Consider the following 19,997-nt stretch of genomic DNA (forward strand, 5'->3'; position numbering starts at 1 on the left):
GTTGCTTAGATATTCATATGAGTTAGAATTAGTTACGATATATAGTTTTTGCTGTACACATTTGAAGTCATACGCCCCAAATTTATGTGGTTTTTGTTTTGCTTGTGTGTGTGATGTTTTTGTGTTTGTTTGGTGGGTTTTGAAGTTTTTAAAAAACAAAAACAAAGTGGGTACAGAAACATGAACCACTGAGACTGCGGTTTCTTCATTGTTTGGACCAATATCAGCCATATCACTGACACTTTTCAAGCTTATCAGGCTGATGTATTGTATGTCATACAATATCTAACCAAAATTGGATCACTGTGGCCTACTAATCAAGCAGTTATATGTATGTGTTACCAGGCCCGTCCCTAGTATGTGCGGGGCCCAGGGCAGCAAGCTATGAGCGCGGGGCCCGAAGCAAAAACAAAAAATGCATTGCGGAGTTGATTATCCTAAAAGCATGGGGCCAAAGGTGGTTGCCTCGTTCGCCTTGCCCTAGGGCTGGGCCTGTGTGTTACTGGATTCCCGAAGCTTGAAAATAGATCACACATCGCAAAAACAGCCTTAGTTACGCTGCATAGTGTCTAATCAATTTTCAAGTTTTTTAATCCCATGCTGCGGCCGTTCATGCAGTGTGCAAAAAGTTCGATTTTTGTAATCACAACTATTAAATTACTTTAAAAAAAATGAATCTAAAGTAATAAAAAAAATCCTCCAGTTTTATCATGGTTGACAAATTTTGTCAAACATTCAAGAATTACACATTGCTACCAATGGCGTAGGTAGGATGTTGGAGCTTACCGATGGCCCCTGCCTAATCAGTAGTGTACATAAATAATGAGTGGGCCTTGCATACTCATTCTACATGGTAGCTACGACCCTGATTAATACCGACGTGTGTAGTTCCTTTCTGGTGTGAAAAACTAATTACCGTTTTCTGCATTACACGACGTGATTTTAACCAATCTAACTTCTAAATGTCTGTTGCAAAAACATTGCAAATTTTCTGTAATCACTATATGCCCATATGAGAATTTTTAAAATATCTAACAAGTATACATAACAACAGGGAATAACAACAGGGATTAATGTAATCACAACTCCCTGATAACGCTTTCAGATGTCATCGTCACGAAAAGCAAAGGCCTAGCGCCCGCGGAATGCATACACACATTTCAATGACATTTCCCATTCCGAGCTGCCTCCATTATTTCTGACAGAAGAAAAATATGTCTGCGCAGTAATTTACAGAAAAAGCCTATATACATTTAGTTTGTCAGAAATTTCTCAACCAAGAAAAGAAAACCCAATCTGTTTGAATCATCTCTGTTTATTCTATAATTGGCATGGCTGTTGGATTGACTGAGATGTTACAAATGAAATGTGTGTGTGTGTGTGATTTGGATTTTTTTAAAAGTTGCTTTAAAATTTTTTTTAAGTCATATCGCTACGATGTCTGTAGTGTGGTAGTTTATAGCAATGTCTATCACTGGGGCATCATGCCACAGACATATTGCTCATGCAGAGGCGTAGCTATGATATTTTGCGCCCGGGGACGAACTATAAAATTGGCGCCCCAGCCCCCTCCCCGTTTAATCACATTTTTGAATATTACCCTTGTTTACTTATTATAATGTAACGTTGTAAGCCTCATTTTGGCGCCCCTGTACCTTGGCGCCCGGGGACATATGTACCCCGCTGCCCCCCCCCCCCCCCCAGCTACGCCTCTGTGCTCATGCCCACCTGCTCACATTATCTTGACACCAGACCGACCAGTCCTAACAACTAACCTCTTAATGCTGATCGCCTAGCTGTTAGTATCATTTTTATAAGTCTTTGGTATGACCCGGCCGGGATTCGAATTCGCGATCTTCCGCATCCGCATTATAATAATAATAATAATGCAATTTTTATAATAATAATAATGCAATTTTTTAAAATAAAAAATATAAATAGTTCAGCCATTCGTAACTTCTTGGTCAATCATTGTTTCTTTTACTTTGCTATAATAAGGTATGTGGTACACTCCGTCAGAGGGAAATAAACAAACGTATCAAATTGATATGTATTCAATAACAAATACTCTGATGAAGATTATTCAGTTTGTATAATATACTATTTTCTCCTGATGAACAACAAACTATTGTAAATACAAGAGAGAAAAAGATTAAAATAAGTAAACTATGCTTAACTATATTAAATATAAAGTAAATATGAAATGCGAATAAATTCGAGAAGAAACACCGCCTATGGTGAAAGCAGTCACGTGTTTTTGTTTTGAACACATTTATATTTGTTTGTGATCTAATTGTGTTTGGGGAGTTCATTCCATAGAATAACACTGGAGTAAGCATTCTGGAAATGGTGTATTGCAATAATCGTTTGTAATTTATATCAATTTAGGTCACTGGTACTATTTGTCTGACTTAAAATGAAAATGCCATACATATATTTTGGACAAAATTCATTCTTTACTTTAAACATTAAACTGGACTTTTGGAACGATAATCTGTATTCAAATGTCAGCCATTTCAGTTTTGAGATAGCTTTCTGGATGGTGTAACAAATGATAAATTCAGGATCATTCTTGCTGCCCCCCCTCCCCATTTTTGTTGTTGAAGTTTGTGGACAGTTTAAATATCACTATCAGTTGCATTTCCCAAATTGTGCAGCAGTTTCTACGTCACGTGTTTAGGCTCGAACAAACTGTAACACAAGAAAGAGTGAAAACAACAAGCTTTGAAAAAATAAAATAGTTTATTTCCCTGGAAAAATACTGTAAAAATAATAAAAAAAATATGAACCTACGGTTTTAAGAATCAAATCCAAAATAATCTAAGAATAATCCAAAAATACAATTTTTGAAGTCCAATAACAAATTGTTCTGCTGATTTCAAGTTCGAATCCCGATGAAGAATCCAAGATGGAAGACAATGACGTATGCTGCAATATGTGGTGTTGAAGTCTACAGTTCCTTGTAGAAACAAGAATTATCACTCCGATTTTAGAAATTAAAATAAATTTCTTAATAAAACTGTATTTGATTAAGTATCTCACATGAGCACATGTATTTTCCAGAAAATAACAGAATTAATCCTTTTGAATCCAGGTAATTTGAAATACCTCCAAACAGCACAACATACGACTTTCCAGTTTAACAGCCCAGCTTCTACTGAGAAGAGCTCTCCAAAACAGAGCTTACATCGTATCCTAAAACGTAAACAAGGGGTCACGTGATCATCTTCTGGAAGCTTATATAAATTTAAGTACTTGTTAAAGGTCCAGTACACATTGTGTGTGGCCCTGACGAAAATCAATCATTTTACTCTAAGAAATAAAAACTAAAAAAAAAAAAGTGTTTACATCTTAAAGACGAAGTCCCATCATGACCTCGACAACAACCAATCATTTTAAAAATAAAATAGAACCTGTTTACGTGGATGCTGAAAATTTTGAAACAAGTTCAGGATTTAGATCAACACCTCGTGTTTATAAACTAACAGTCAAGGTCAAACTATTTTCTGAAGAAAAAAAATTGCCTGTAATAAAAAATAACAAAAATTAAAACTGACAAACAATTAAATTGAAATAAATATATATTAAATCAGATACAAGTCAATCAAATATACATAACACAGTCGTCCGAAATAAGGAAGAGTGAATGCACTGTGAAACTATTTTCCTATAGTTCAGTAGCATTTTATCTTCTGCAAAATTAAATTCTTGAGCTAACTGCATAACAAATGTGTTTCACTTGCTTAAAACCAGAAATAGCAGAGCGATGTTCCAAACGAACGAGCAGGCATCTAGATTCTTAACCTGGTGCTGATATTTATTTATATTAACAATATTTCAAGTGACTTTCATTGGTCTGTAGTTATTGTTATTGCTATTTATTATTATTGTTATTATTATTATTATTAATACCGATGCAAGGAGAACAGCAACAATATATTTTTGTTCTGTAATAAAAATAACCTTTATTGTAAGTATTAAAAAGCGGCGCATGTACAATATGACAAATTGAATGCATGTGTAACCTTTAAAAAAAAATCATGGCCAGTCTAATGATTCTTCGTTATATTAATTACTTTACTGCCATCTTCTACTTTGATGTTTTGCCCTGTATTTTTTCTCCCGTTTTCGAATACACATCGTAATATGGCCGGATTAAGGTGTATGTGTGTGTGTCCATATATATCTGCAAATACACCCTGAAAGCAGTCCTTAAACAGTCCTTTGTATGTGTATAATTATTACAGCCATATTACGCTAAGTATTAGACGGTTTATACCTATATATGGTTTATTCAAACAAAACGTTAATGGGAAGGAGCACACATAGCATGGGGGCCCGGGGAACGTGCCTCTGTGCCTCCCTCCTTAATTTGATCCTGTATCGAAATTAATATCTTTTGGTTCCTAAGATTTAACGCAAACAAAAGCATTTGTTTTTCGACGAGATCGATCAGTTGCTACTCGATGCTAAACCACATTCCTTTTCAATAGAGATCTCACTGATTAACATAGGCGAACAGGTGTCCGCCATTGCATGACGTCACCTATCGATTTATATGGAGGACGGAAATACAGGGTCTTGCAGAGTGAATGCTGATGTTTAGTTGGACTCGTGGATTTTATCACAGAACATGCCTCTATTCGGAAAAAAGAACGATTCAGACAAAAAACCTGCTAAAGATGGTGATATTAGAAAGAAGTATGACTTGAAGGAAACGTTGGGGACGTAAGTAGTGACTGTTTACATATATATGTTGTATGACAAGTAAGAAGTATATTGGTACTGACCGTGGTTAAGTAATACATTAGCGGTCTGGTGTTTACATTTCGATCCGTGTGCAGGTGGCAGTGACATTTACACGGTAAAGATTGACAGAGCTGTTGATGAAGATGCGCTTGACAATGAAGAGGCTGTTCTTGTTTCTCGGATCAATTCCGTAACACACTATGTATAGGTACAAGTTCAGAATTTTTTTATTATTCCGTTTGAAAGTTAAGCAAAATTGACACTTTCTGAAGTTTTTTGATAAATAGACATATTTACTTTTAAATACAAAAAAAAAAAATGACCTACAAATGTCACCCAAAAAATTCTGTTGGAATGAGGTATAGATGTTATTGGCCTGGGATTGTTTTTTAATTTTTTAAATTTTTTTTATATATATAATATCATCACATATTTTTAGTTCCCATCGAAAATTGACACTGCATTGTCGATTTAACTTTCCAATATAGATAACTATGCGAGACTGGCATGACTAGACTGTTTTTATTTGAAAATTACGTTTGGGAAGTTAACTTACATTCTTGTATGCCACAGCTTAACCCCAAGTAATTGAATGTGTTTTGATTGAAATCAGAAAAAAATAACTTTTTAAAAGGTATGATTTTACTTTGTAAATATTAATATGCAGTCCCTATACATTTTCTGTGTTCTTAATTAGTTACAGTGAAATTCTTAAGCAACCGATAGAAAAATGTTATCAGTGTTATAGACTTAGTTCAGTGAAAAAAAAAAGTGAATGTATAGGACACTTTATGATATGCCAAGATGGTATTATATCGCAAAAACATCATACATATAATTTATGCATTTTAAATATACTTTTTGAAAGCTGAAGTGTTGTTCTGTAGTTGCTGATGTGAAAGGCAGAAAATACAATATTTGCAACTTTTGATTCATTGACAAAAATCTCCCCCATTCAGAAATCATAATAGCTGTGAATGTATGTGAGATTTTTGTGGTTTAAACATAAATTGCAAAAAAGCAACACACAGATACATAATTAATGCAGTTCAGCTAGTTGATGACGCAACAGGCAGAAAATGCAGTAGTTGCAACTTCCTTATATATTAAAGAGAAAGTAAACATTTTACTGTATTAAAAAATATTAATAATAATATTAATAATTATGATAACTGGTTTTAAAATTAGTGTAGGTAGGTAGTTTTTTTGCCAATTATTTTTTAACATTACATATATTTATAATGATTAATATATATAAAGTACTAAGTGCTTCAAAGCACTGGACAAAGCAGGCTCAGTTAGGTGCACAAATCAATGTTGGACTTTTTGTCTTTAACTTTTTTTTTACCAGGTGGGGGAGGGGGTACTAGGGTCAGCAGTGAGAGACGGAAATGGTCGGCTTACCAGAAACACACATATTTTTTTTCTCCCTATCTTTTTGGTATTCATTTAAATATGGATTCATTTCCTAAGTGCTATCAGACGTTCTGTAACAGTATATGCATTGGACATATGAGAAGTTAAGAGTGAATAAGTATGTAAATTTGGCCAGAAAAATGTCACTTAAGTTAGAAACCTTATCTTTTATTACAGACCAGTGTAAGGTGTCATGTATTAGAAGGACTTTAATCTTGCTGTCTTCACTCTGAACAAGACAGACTTTCATGATTGAGACCCGTTTCAGTATCAAACTCAAACCAATGGTTTATAGGCTGGAGATTGAAGTAAATTTTCCCTTGAGATGAAAAAGGGAAGAGGGAGTGAGTGAGAGAGTCTGAGGGAAGAGCCACAGGAGAAATCAAGTGCAAATATAATTTCTTTTGAAATATTAATAAATATGGTTTTTACTGTGGACAACAGTAGTAGTAATACCTGTAGTAATTTGTAGTAGTAGCATTTATTGGTAAAATTAACTTGTAATGCATACAAATTTCAATACTAGAGAGTAAGGTACATATAAACAGTAGAATACATACAGGGTAAAATACAGTCGTACATGCAAGCACATTATATATAATATGTATCTGGGCTTTAATTACTGTGATATTTTATGGAGTCCTGAGGACCTCGACCTTTTAAATTTGATTGGGTCTTTACAAGGTGTTAAAGGGTCCATGTGTGTGTTTTATGGGTGTTAGTGATTATCATTCTTTTTGATCACAATTTAGTTGAATAGTAGAATGAGTTAAATAAACTCACCAAGTACTATTTGACTTTGAAAGTATTGAAATAAAATCACTAAAGTCAAGTTACAGCTGCCCAAACTACTCAATAGAGATAAATGTCTTAGCTGTTTCAGAAACAAAAAATGGATATGGGCAAGTACAATGCACTGAATGGAATACAGCACCCTTATTGGTTGACTGAAAGTCAGGTTATCAGTTTGCACAGTACATCATTTTTGGTTGACCAATGAGAGGGCAGTATTCCGTTCAGTGCTTTATGCTTGCATATTAAGCAGGCACGGTCATGGCAATGTCGAGAGGTTGCATGGGAAAATGGTCTGGAATTTTTAAAGGTATGATAGTAAACCAAGCTATAGCTAGGCATAAAAGAATTGAATGCCTGAATTAAATATATGTAGCAAATTTGTTTTGCTTATAATGCAGAAGTGTAGCATGAAATATCAGTGTTGATTCTTAAACAGGTCATGTGAGAAGGCAGAGAAGTGTCTTCCCTTGCAGATTTATAGTAAATGTATGATGTATAGGTAAATTGTAAGCAACTATATGAGTCACTGTGTGACATGTAGACTCTAAATTCCTGACATGCTTACTGGAAGCTTATAAAAATTCTTACCAGAGAACAAAGTAGACTTGAGAAATTGGAGTCTGGCAGGTTGTCTTGGAGTCAAAATGAGTGCAGCTCCCATTTGTGAAAATAAAGCATATATATTTTTTGCATCTTGTGCATTTGTAACTGCAGTTTTCAGGTAAATTTTCTCTGACCTCTTTTTGGTGCAGGTTGATGATCATAACATTGATCATGATGAACAAGTTCCAATTTTATAAATTATTGGAGCCTTCCACAAATGCATTGCAATCGCGTGCATTACAATTCCATCCATTACACATTCACTGCAATGCAGATGTGGTACTTCATAGATGATGTACAACCATTTTAATTATTCTTTCTACTTTGCATTACACATCTCTGATTTCTTGGATGGCTTCACTGATGGCTGGACATCAGATTTTTTGTCCTTAACGACTCTCTTTCTTAATGCAGATTTGATCCAATCATTGGGAATTGTTTTGAACAGTCTTTTTCCATGTCTGGTATGCTCCCTTGGCCTCCATGGTTTGCACTACATTACACCTACAGTGAAGTGCAAAGTGGAAAGAATATAAAGTTTGGAATTATTCTACATTCTGAAGACATGAGATGCTGTTTGTTTGACTTTTTCTGTAAGCTGGAAATCAACTTTGGACAGCAGTTTTTATCATGTGATACAGGACTTGTAGGACGGAGTTTAATGCATCATTTTTAATTTTGTTGAACAGAGACACACATTTGTGTTATCGGAAACCCTGCTGCATTATTATTATTATGCAAAAGATACTTAATCCCTATACAAGTTACTTTAAATTTCAGCAGTCATGAATAATTATGTTGTTTGCATTTTTATTTTTTAAATTGTGAATTCTTTTAAGATAGCAGTAGCAGGCACATGCATTCATTTTTATCAGTAATAAGAAAAACAGCTCAGAACACCCACTTGCTTTCTACAAATTAGCCAACATAAGATGACTAACTCGGGTGGTTTATAATCTGGCAGCCAACTCCTGACCAAATCCATCTTCATTACTTTATCCCATCAGGCATTGATAACATATTTAATGTAAACAAGACATTCCAGACTTGTTCTTCAGGTATGATTTAAGTCTATTACTTGTCATTTGAATTAATAATCACTTTTACGTGAAGTTTCACTGTTGCTTCACATCTTGTCTAGTTGTATTGACATGAGGGCTACTCTTCTGGCATGTCATGCAGGGGCCCCGAGTGGCTGAGTGGTCTAAAGCACTCACCGATCTGGATCACTGCCATCTAACCTCTGTCTGCGTGGGTTCGCGTCCAAGACTCGGCAAGCGTGGGTACGTGGGAAAGCCTGCCAGTAGCTTCTCGTGGGTCGGTGGCTCTTCCCTGGGTTTTCCAGGGTTCTTCCTCCACCAGTTATACTGGCCGCGATGTATAGCCTATATTGTGCTGAAAAATGGCGTTAAACCCTAGAACAACAACAACAACAGCATGTCATGCAGTGAGATATGTTACGTTCAGTTCTGATTGGCAGTTATTGTTGATTTATTTGCATAGTAAAACAAAAAAGAACACCAATCAGAATGAATTGTAACTTAATCACTGTGTGACATACTAGAAGTACTGGCATCCAAACTCAACAGTAGCAGATACATTTTTAAGGTTGCAGCAAGCTTGTTAAGCTTGTTATGTAAGCTTGTGGCAAACTTAGATTTGAAATCATGGCAAGCTTGCCTAAGTGCAAGCTTACGTAAGCTAGTAATAGGGAAGCTTGCAATAGGTTTGCTGAGCTTGTCATGTAAGCTTGCACAAGCTTACTAATTACAAGCTAACAGTAACATTTGATTTAAAACAATACACAGTGATAATAATAATAATATTACAATAATAATATAATAATAATAATAATAATAGATCTTTTTTTGCATTTTGCCAGTTGGCCATCAACAAGTACATACATACCATTTAACTTTGTTTACTACAATTGATGATGGCATTTTTTATACATGTACTAAAACACATCACGTGCAACCAGTCACTCCATGCAAAAGATATCATACTTGCATTTACACACACATGCACACACACACACACACCCTGTATGCTTTTAGAAAGCTTAAGATGATACCATTAGATCATTATAAATGAAATATGGAAAATAATGCATCTGATAATGCACACAGCACACAATGAAATGGCAATGAGATGAAATATGGAAAATAATGCATATGATAATGCACACGGTACACAGTGAAATGACAATGAGATGAAATATGGAAAATAATGCATATGATAATGCACACGGTACACAGTGAAATGGCAGTGAGATGAAATATGGAAAATAATGCATATGATAATGCACACGGTACACAGTGAAATGGCAATGAGATGAAATATGGAAAATAATGCATATGATAATGCACACGGTACACAGTGAAATGGCAATGAGATGAAATATGGAAAATAATGCATATGATAATGCACACGGTACACAGTGAAATGGCAATGAGATGAAATATGGAAAATAATGCATATGATAATGCACACGGTACACAGTGAAATGGCAGTGAGATGAAATATGGAAAATAATGCATCTGATAATGCACACGGTACACAGTGAAATGGCAATGAGATGAAATATGGAAAATAATGCATCTGATAATGCACACAGTACACAGTGAAATGGCAATGAGATGAAATATGGAAAATAATGCATATGATAATGCACACGGTACACAGTGAAATGGCAGTGAGATGAAATATGGAAAATAATGCATATGATAATGCACATAGTACACAGTGAAATGGCAATGAGATGAAATATGGAAAATAATGCATCTGATAATGCACACGGTACACAGTGAAATGGCAATGAGATGAAATATGGAAAATAATGCATCTGATAATGCACACGGTACACAGTGAAATGGCAATGAGATGAAATATGGAAAATAATGCATATGATAATGCACACGGTACACAGTGAAATGGCAGTGAGATGAAATATGGAAAATAATGCATATGATAATGCACATAGTACACAGTGAAATGGCAATGAGATGAAATATGGAAAATAATGCATCTGATAATGCACACGTTACACAGTGAAATGGCAATGAGATGAAATATGGAAAATAATGCATCTGATAATGCACACGGCACACAATGAAATGGCAATGAGATGAAAGTATCGTCATATTTTGTAGAGTTTAGTAATTTACTCAATTTCAGTTTTCTTGGAGTTTATATGCTTAATGGCAGATATAGTGATACTTGTCTTCCAGCTCATTGCAAAAAATACAAGTCTTTTGATCTAGTGGAGTGGATTGTTTTCTATTCCATCTGATTCAGTATGTACATTTTGGACAGGTGCCCTTATTTTCTACTGCGATTTTCTATAGTTTGTCACTGTTACTATATCTAAATACTCCTTACAAACAAAATTTGATACCTCCTGCCGACATGATGTATGTAGTATTTGGGGTCAAGAATAAGCCAGGAAGGAAGTAAACCTTAAGTCAATACGGTTTTCCTTCCATGACTCTCTCAGAACCAAAGAGTCTCTAGCTTCCAGATTCATTGATTTGTGTTACAACAACTTCATCTTTCTGCTGATAGTTTCACTGAGTTTGCATGTAATTCACAAAGCGAGTTTTCAATAACATATATACGTCACCCAATATGTTTTCACTGTTTGAGAGCTAGATTAAAAAATTTTTCATCCAGACACAAGCAATTTATTCAGTCTAACTCAACAGAATTGATCCCTCCTATAATCCTTTTTTTTTGGGCGGTTTGAGTTGTGTTTTAGTGTCAGGGTTGAATCAGATACCAGTGAAAAAAACTGTCTTTGAAGTACAAGGTATTTGTATTGAAATACTACATTTTTCTAAGTACTGTACATGTATTGTTTATTATTAAACCCAGTGTATGAGAGAAAAATCTGGTTTTCAGTTAAGAACAAAAGAAATATGAGCTGTAGATAAGCATCATGTTTGCGTATTTCATGCAGACAGTTGACCTAAATAAACAAAACTAAATTCTGAAATGCATTTATATTGTGAACAACTTTGTTTTAAGCATCACAGTTGACTAAAGTCAGCAATGTGATGCTCCTGCTGTCCGCACAGTCCAAGTCACATGATGGCAAGTTAAATCAATACCAACATTGCTATTATGGGCTCCGCTGATATTCATCCTCCGCTGCCTTTCTCTGGTTTGTCACCACAATCAAAAGAGCTGATATGTCCCTTATTGATGGAGATATTTTTCTGTGAAACTAAAAGCCCATGAAGCCATCACTGCCTCATGGGTCTATCTGAATCAATCTTTCTTGGAGGATGTCATAAAGGCACCAATTTGGTGATCCCATACTGCCATCTCCCTCTCTTACCTCCAATAGGGTACACCTGTGCCGCATATTGATACGATTTACGATACGCAGTCTGCAATATGATACATATAGATACACATATGAACTTGATGGTCTTTCCATCTTTGGAAGGTAGTTGGTGTCCTTTCATGTATGTTGACATTCTAGGTTGTATTTCCTGAGTATGCAGACTACAGATATACATATAAAATTATTGTTATCAAATATATATATATATATATATATATATATATATATATATATATATATATGCAATTCTCACTGATGAGAAGATATCAAAAATACTTTCAAACAGACTACCTGTTGGTTGGAGTGAGTTTTATCCAATGTTTTAGGCCATTTAATGGTGGCTCATTTAACTCCCTTTGTTTTGTACAACATGAATGATTTGAAAACATGTTATTACCAATTCTGTGTCTCAGTTACACTTGGAAGACATTACAATGTTATCTTCAAAACTGAAGAAATAATGCAGTTTCCTCAAGCAAAGAAAATCTCATATAGAACAAATCTGGGCATTGGGATAAAGGTTGAATACCAACAAAATCTATCACATTTTATTTCCTGCTGATGCAAAAGACTGCTGCAGCCACATGTACTTGTATTTGTTAGTGAAGAAGGAAAACACTGACTCCACCCAGTCCTATTCTACAATTTTCTTTTAGCTTGCACAAGGTGATAAATTTTCATGTGGGACTTTAAACAAATTTGCGGGAGTTTCACTGTTCTCCAAGTGTGCAAATTTGTACAGATTTTGCACGATACACGCAATGTCACACCCTGACAGCATCTCCACTTAAGTACTTGACATATCCAAGGACTTTCTCGCAAAGTCTCTCAGTTGCTCTGCTGATACTTCTTGTTTGTCACACAGAGAATAAGCTACATTGATTTCTGATTGATGGTTATTGTTTAGCCTCGAGCAGAACGAGCAATAAGAACAAATGAGGAGAATTCAGTGTAACATATTTCGACTTATAACACACCGGTAGCATAGGCGGAGTGGGTATTCTTGAATAATCTTTTTCATTTTTACTTATAAACATGAGCGCATGTGACTGCAAAAGCTGTTTCAGATGGATAATTATTCAAGACTGCTGAAGACTAAAATAACATGCATACGGTAAGTATCGTTTCGTATCGATTCTCCGTCTCTTGCATCGATATGTGTATCGTTTCAGCAAAAGTATTGATGCATCAATATATCGATGAATCGTTTCACCCCTACTAAATCAAAAGTGCATTGTTTTTCTTTGATCCATAGATGTTGCACATGTGACCCAGAGGGACACCAATTTTTTTTAAAATGGATCTCTCCTGCAAATGTTGCATTGGTTACACTCCATTTTCACTGGTCTTGATGAGTTTAACACATCAGTCTATGCACCAGACAAGTTTAGCTGCACTATACCAATGGGAAAGTTATTGCTTGGGTGGTTGGGTAAAACTGATTTGATTATGCAGACCAGTAGTTACCTATCACTCCTCCCACCTAGCTCTGATGTCCAGACATAATGGTTGCTCTGATGTCCAGGCCTAATGGTTATCAATAGTGCTTCTTGAGTGTGGGATTGTGTGTTTCCTGCAATTTTTTTTACCAAACCTGGACTCAAATGAACATACAAGAGAAATCAATGTTAAAACTCTGGTGGACCACAGGGAACATAAATGATGACCACTATTCCTGTTTTATGTTGTGAATACTGGTACTGCCACTGGTAATGGCTATTATTATTATTAATAATGCAAACCAGCTGTGTAACCTGCATAATATGGGACACCTGTCCATTTACTGGGGTGATTTAAACATTTTCTATGATTTGTTTCTGACAGAAAAAATTATAAATAACACCACATCCCTGAAAGTATAACTCTTTAAAAAGTGATTTAGCATTGGAAGAACTCTGATGAGTATTAAGGATTTTGTTGACTAGAAATGGAAACATAGTATACTGTATATAAATGTGTAAGTAATCATTTCAGCACTGTTCACACAAGTACTTAAAGAATTCTTTACAGTACACATATACAACATTGTACCTATACATACAGGGGCCAGAGTAGCTCAGTACATTGTCTCACTCATAATCAAAGGGTCACCATTGAGGTTCGATACCTTTTCAGGCAAGCCTAGATTGGTTGCCTCATTATGTCCTTGGGAAAGGCAGTTAGCGCCCATTTCCTCAGCATGATTAAGCCAGTAATATGTTAAAAGTGCAGACAAGACCAAACAAAACAGAACCCAAATATTCTGCATTTATAATGCCTTAAAAAGAAGACACACCTCTTTTATGGTCAACACTTTCCTATAACTAACCACTTTGAAGAGGCCGATCTCAGTCTGAACATGTCTTGTTGGAGGGAGTGGCTTCTAAATTCCATCTAGTGTGTGTTATAGGATTGAATTTCGTATCAGCAAAATTTGGTCCCACTTAAAATGGAAGTTCTAACATGTCAGCATAACGAATTGCAAAGAAAAGTTTAGGAAGAACATCAGTTTTTAAAAAAATTATAACCTATCAAAATGCATACCTAGTTTATCATTAACACTTAATTTTACAGGATGAATCAGTCACAAAAAGCAATTTATATTTTGTGCTTACCACACCATACAGCCATTAGTGAGCTTATTTGTATCTAAGCCCTCATCAATTCTGCCTTGTCTGTTAACAGTTGCTATTTGTATTAGCCCTCATCAATTCTGCCTTGTCTGTTAACAGTTGCTATTTGTATTAGCCCTCATCAATTCTGCCTTGTCTGTTAACAGTTGCTATTCACAACTTCCCAAAAACTGCTCAGTAGAATTCAGCCATATTTGAAAGAAAGCATCTTGGCAAGAATCATTTTCAGATTTGTTCAAATGATGCTGACCTTCCTTGAAATACGACTGCTCTTACAAAAAATAGAAAAATCTTTCACCGACTTCTTAAAACCTGATCTGCCATAAAAAAAGGCTAATGTTACTAAAAACATGAAAAACTTTTAACAACTGTTCCTCAAAACTAGTCAGTAGATTGTGTCAATATTTGATGGGTATTATTTTGGTATGAAACTCTTTAACATTTATTTTGAATTGTGCTGATCCACCATAAGATATGGCAGATGTTACTAAAAATAGAAAATATTTTAAACAATGCCTTAAAGGGTTTTAACTAATTTGTTGGATGGTGTCCTGCACTTCTGGTCATTTAGATTTGTTCACATGGTGCTGATCCACCATTCTGTATGGCCACCACCAATACAAAATTGAAAAACCTTTAAATGAGAGCATCCTGACATGAAGTTTCTTCAACTTAAAATTTATCGATCATTTGATGCACCATCAAATATGGCCACCTTTAATTAAAATACAAAAACTTTGATATGACTTCTCAAAAACTGCAAAAGAGAATTTTTCTAACATCTTGGCATTGATGGCTGTCAATTTTGTACTATGATGCTGATCTGCCTTCAAATATGGCCATAATTAATAAAAACATAAACTAAAAAACAAGTTTTACAAACACCATTCACATAATTTGGCAAAATTGAACAGAACGCTTTCTGGCATAAAGAGCTTTCAGATTTACAATCCACCATCATATATATATTTGACATTACTGAACATAGACAAACTTTAAACAGCTTTTTCTCAGAAACTGCTCAGTATAGATTTATATTATTCAGAAAGCTATTATAGCTGTAAGTGGTATTGGATGTGTGGGGAATCAGAGGTAGAGCAAACAGGCTTCTGGCTATGTTTTCCATTGCTACATTTCGCTGAACCAGTCCCTGGTGATAACTAACAGAGCTTGAATTAAAGTGTTGTTGTAGCTAGCCATCCCCATGATACTGACTGGGCTTGAATTAAATCTGAAATGGTTGTTTCCTTGCTCTGGATAATTCATGATTATTAGAATTTTCCCTCAGTCAGGGAATAAATGTCTTAGAGTTAGAAATTTTTGGCAATATAACACTACCTTCATCATGTGACTTATGAGGAGACTAGTGTAGATGGGTGATAATTAAATTCCCTTGTCCCTATTTAGTATTGGCCTCTACAGTTGGGTGATATTATTCAAACCCCTTGTCCCTAGTTAATACTGGCCTCTGCAGCTGGCTGATAATTCAAGCCCTTTTCCCTATTTAGTATTGACCTCTGCAGTCATATTTCAGTTACCCCTTCACCTTCCTTTTCCATGTCTTGTCCTTAGATGTGATTATCCTGACCTGACTGGGAATGGTGAAATGCCCCTTTCTGACTGGGAATGGTGAAATCCCCTTTCTGACTGGGAATGGTGAAATGCCCCTTTCTGACTGGGAATGGTGAAATGCCCTTTTTGACTGGGAATGGTGAAATGCCCCTTTCTGACTGGGAATGGTGAAATGCCCCTTTCTGACTGGGAATGGTAAAATGCCCCTTTCTGACTGGGAATGGTGAAATGCCCCTTTCTGACTGGAAATGGTGAAATGCCCCTTTCTGACTGGGAATGGTGAAATCCCCCTTTCTGACTGGGAATGGTGAAATGCCCCTTTCTGACTGGGAATGGTGAAATGCCCCTTTCTGACTGGGAATGGTGAAATCCCCCTTTCTGACTGGGAATGGTGAAATCCCCCTTTCTGATTGGGAATGGTGAAATGCCCCTTTCTGACTGGGAATGGTGAAATGCCCCTTTCTGACTGGGAATGGTGAAATGCCCCTTTCTGACTGGGAATGGTGAAATCCCCCTTTCTGATTGGGAATGGTGAAATGCCCCTTTCTGACTGGGAATGGTGAAATGCCCCTTTCTGACTGGGAATGGTGAAATGCCCCTTTCTGACTGGGAATGGTGAAATGTCTCTTTCTGACTGGGAATGGTGAAATGCCCCTTTCTGACTGGGAATGGTGAAATGCCCCTTTCTGACTGGGAATGGTGGAATGCCCATTTCTGACTTGGAATGTTGGAATGCTCATTTTATACTTCTGTGTTCACTATTACAGAAGACTCCCTTAACTGATGTGTTCTTTAATCCTTGTTTCTAACACTGCCTGTTTTACCAATATTGTCCTTCAGACATTTTGTCCAAATTGTTGGTTTTGTCCTTCACATATGCGAGTTATTCTCGGAGAATTGTGTGGTTTGTGATATAGATGAATCCCATGTTATCTGAATGCTCTGACTAGGCCTTTGTGTGGATGTATGGAATACTGATGTTGGTTTTATTTGGACACCTACTTGTTTTATTTTAAGTTGTTTTCTTCTTCAGTTTGAAAGTCCACTCTGGATAGCCATTTACTGGTAATGCAGTTTTTACATGCTCTGCTTCTTCAATTTGATCTGTCACCAGTAACCAGTGAATTAACTTGGTGCAATAAAGATCTCACTGTCTGAGTTTGAATGTAAGTGTTGTGTAGCCAGCCATCCCCATGATAACTGAATTTGAATATGTGCTGTGTCGCTAGCCAGCCAGCCCCATGAGAATTGAGTTTGAAAAGAAGTGTTGTGTACCCAGCCATCCCTTGATAATACCTGACTGAGTTTGAACATAAATGTTGTGTAGCCAGCCATTCCCATGATAACTGAGTTTGAATATAAGTGTTGTGTAACCAGCCATCCCCGTAATAACTGACTGAGCTTGAATTTAAGTCCAGTTTCAATGGCCATGTAAGACTACTTAAACTTAAATGTGCACATGGCATAATATACTAAATAATTTTTCTTACAACATTTGAGTTACCAAAAATATGCCATGGAGCATGAAGTGGTACCAGAATAATGAATTGAAACACTATTTATACTCTCCTTGTCATATTCTGCCCGATTTTATAAGTCAGAATGTCCCCATCAGCAATTTATGTGTTAGCCATATATTTTAATGTAATAACCATGCATGTAGCTAGTTAAAATTTGCTTATTTCATTCCAAATTTAGAATTATATTAATGTGTCCAAACATTTAAATGAAAATGGGTTCTAATTACCCTTAATAATTTAGTGATCTTACTCGTTTTCCAATTCATGCTGAAATTACAGATTGTTTTTGTAGGTGATGGGTTGAATAAGTCAGATTTGTAATTGTGTAGAGTTATAAGCAAAAGGAGTTTTCAAAGCCACATTGAAAATCTAATAATCAACTTGGGAGCAGCTGTTCCTGGTGACCACTGTTGGATTGCAGGTAGAAATGGTCTTCATGTCCATCCTGTTGGTTTTATTTCCAGGCTTGCTGCTTTTACTCCATTGCCCCCTCCCCCATTGTGTTCTCTTTGAAGCTCATTAGTCTTTAGTCACTACTTTTAATGGGGATGTACTTGCCTTCAGCCATCCCTAGTTGGGCATTGAACACTTCCATTCCATATTTCATTGCTGCCTTGCTACCTCAATTATCAGGCACCAGTGGTTGATTGCCATTTGTGTGGGATTGTTCTGTATACAGCATGTAGCCCCTTCCTTACTTACTTGTCACCAGTGTGGGATTGTTCTGTACACATCATGTAGTCTCCTTCCATACTTACTTGTCACCAGTGTGGGATTGTTCTGTACACAGCATGTAGTCTCCTTCCATACTTGTCACCAGTGTGGGATTGTTCTGTATACAGCATGTAGCCCCTTCCTTTCTTGTCATCAGTGTGGGATTGATCTGTACACAGCATGTAGTCTCCTTCCATACTTACTTGTCACCAGTGTGGGATTGTTCTGTACACAGCATGTTGTCTCCTTCCATACTTGTCACCAGTGTGGGATTGTTCTGTATAGAGCATGTAGTCTCCTTCCTTTCTTACTTTTCATCAGCGTGGAATTGTTCTGTACACAGATGCAGTCCCATTCCTTTCTTGTTATCTGTGTGGGATTGTTCTGTACACAGCATGCAGTCCCCTTCCATTCTTACCTGTCACCAGTGTGGGATTGTTCTGTGCATAGCATATAGTCCCCTTCTTTTCTTGTCATCTGTGTGGGATTGTTCTGTACACAGCATGTAGTCCCCTACCTTTCTTGCTTGTCTTCTCTGTGAGATTGTTCTGTACACAACATGTAGTTCCATTCATTTTTTGCTGTATTGCTTCATTGTTGGAGTAGGGTAATCTTTAACAGCAAAGAACAATTCTTGGTGACTGCCTGCAGTCACTCCCCTCCTGTTCAGACCAATTCTTGGTGACTGCCTTCAGTCACTTCAATCCCCATCATCATCTGCAGCTGCTCTGCTCCACAATGTACACTGTCCAACAACTGGTGGCAGTCTAAATGGAATGTGAATGATCGTCTAGTAACCATCGCTGCTCTAGTATGAAGCTAGCAGAACTTTGCAGAAAACATTCTGATATCATTTTTCTGTTTTGAGTTCTTCTGATATGGAAATCTGTTTTTCCTATGTTAAACTCAACCTTTAATTTCAGAGTAATGATTTGTCTCAAAGTTGATTTGTTAACATGTACTGGTAAATGATTACTACATCTCTTTTTGCACTCATACTCACTTTCAATCTTCACACCAAAATATAAATGTGTAAAAATGCACATGCTTTGCTTGTATAGACCTTGCAAAGATTATCAAAAATTAAAGTTGAAAATTTTTGTTTCCTTTAAAACTATATACAAATTATTGTCGCTAATTAGAGCCAATTGATTTAATGTCTTGTTTCCAATATCATCAACAGTTTCAGTTTAAAAGGTTTATGCTATTTACTTTAGTAGAAACTTTAGTAACATACATAACACATTTAAATGTTCTTTGTACTGACTACCTGAGATGGCATCATGGCCTGGGAACAGTGGATTATGTCCAGAGGGTTAGGAAGGTTATGGGGTGAGTGTGCAGTAAAGACTTTGCCTGTATGTTATAGAAGGGCAGAAGCAATTAAAGGTGGCTTCTCATGAATGTGACTTGTGAAAGACCAGAAAATTGGAAAAAGTTAAAATGCACCAATTGTCCATACACCATGTTTGCCTCTGTTCAAAATTTATGTCTCTAACTCTTGTTACACAAGTACACTACAAACCCAGAATTTCTAAAGTAGAATTGTCAATTAATATTGTAAAGTACTACTGTTAAGGTGATAAGCATGGTTCTTAATTGCAGAACAAGTTTTCATTCAAACTTATGAAGAATTACATCAATAAACTGATAAAATCTACATTCAGT

At 36.1% G+C, this 19,997-nt stretch overlaps 1 protein-coding gene across 1 annotated transcript in view; it reads left to right on the forward strand.

Moving 5' to 3' along the window:
* The first annotated feature begins 4,318 nt into the window (after positions 1–4,318).
* Positions 4,319–19,997, forward strand: part of LOC149788506 (calcium/calmodulin-dependent protein kinase type 1-like) — a 193,296-nt gene continuing 177,617 nt past the window's right edge. The window contains exon 1 of the mRNA XM_089974504.1: positions 4,319–4,728. Within this exon, the coding sequence (XP_089830630.1) occupies positions 4,634–4,728 (95 nt within the window). The 5' untranslated portion in view covers positions 4,319–4,633. The remainder of the gene's footprint in view (positions 4,729–19,997) is intronic.

The sequence above is a fragment of the Sinohyriopsis cumingii genome, chromosome 11 (genome assembly GCF_028554795.1).
Source record: "Sinohyriopsis cumingii isolate HCF-2022 chromosome 11, ASM2855479v2, whole genome shotgun sequence".
In the NCBI taxonomy this organism is placed as follows: domain Eukaryota; kingdom Metazoa; phylum Mollusca; class Bivalvia; order Unionida; family Unionidae; genus Sinohyriopsis; species Sinohyriopsis cumingii.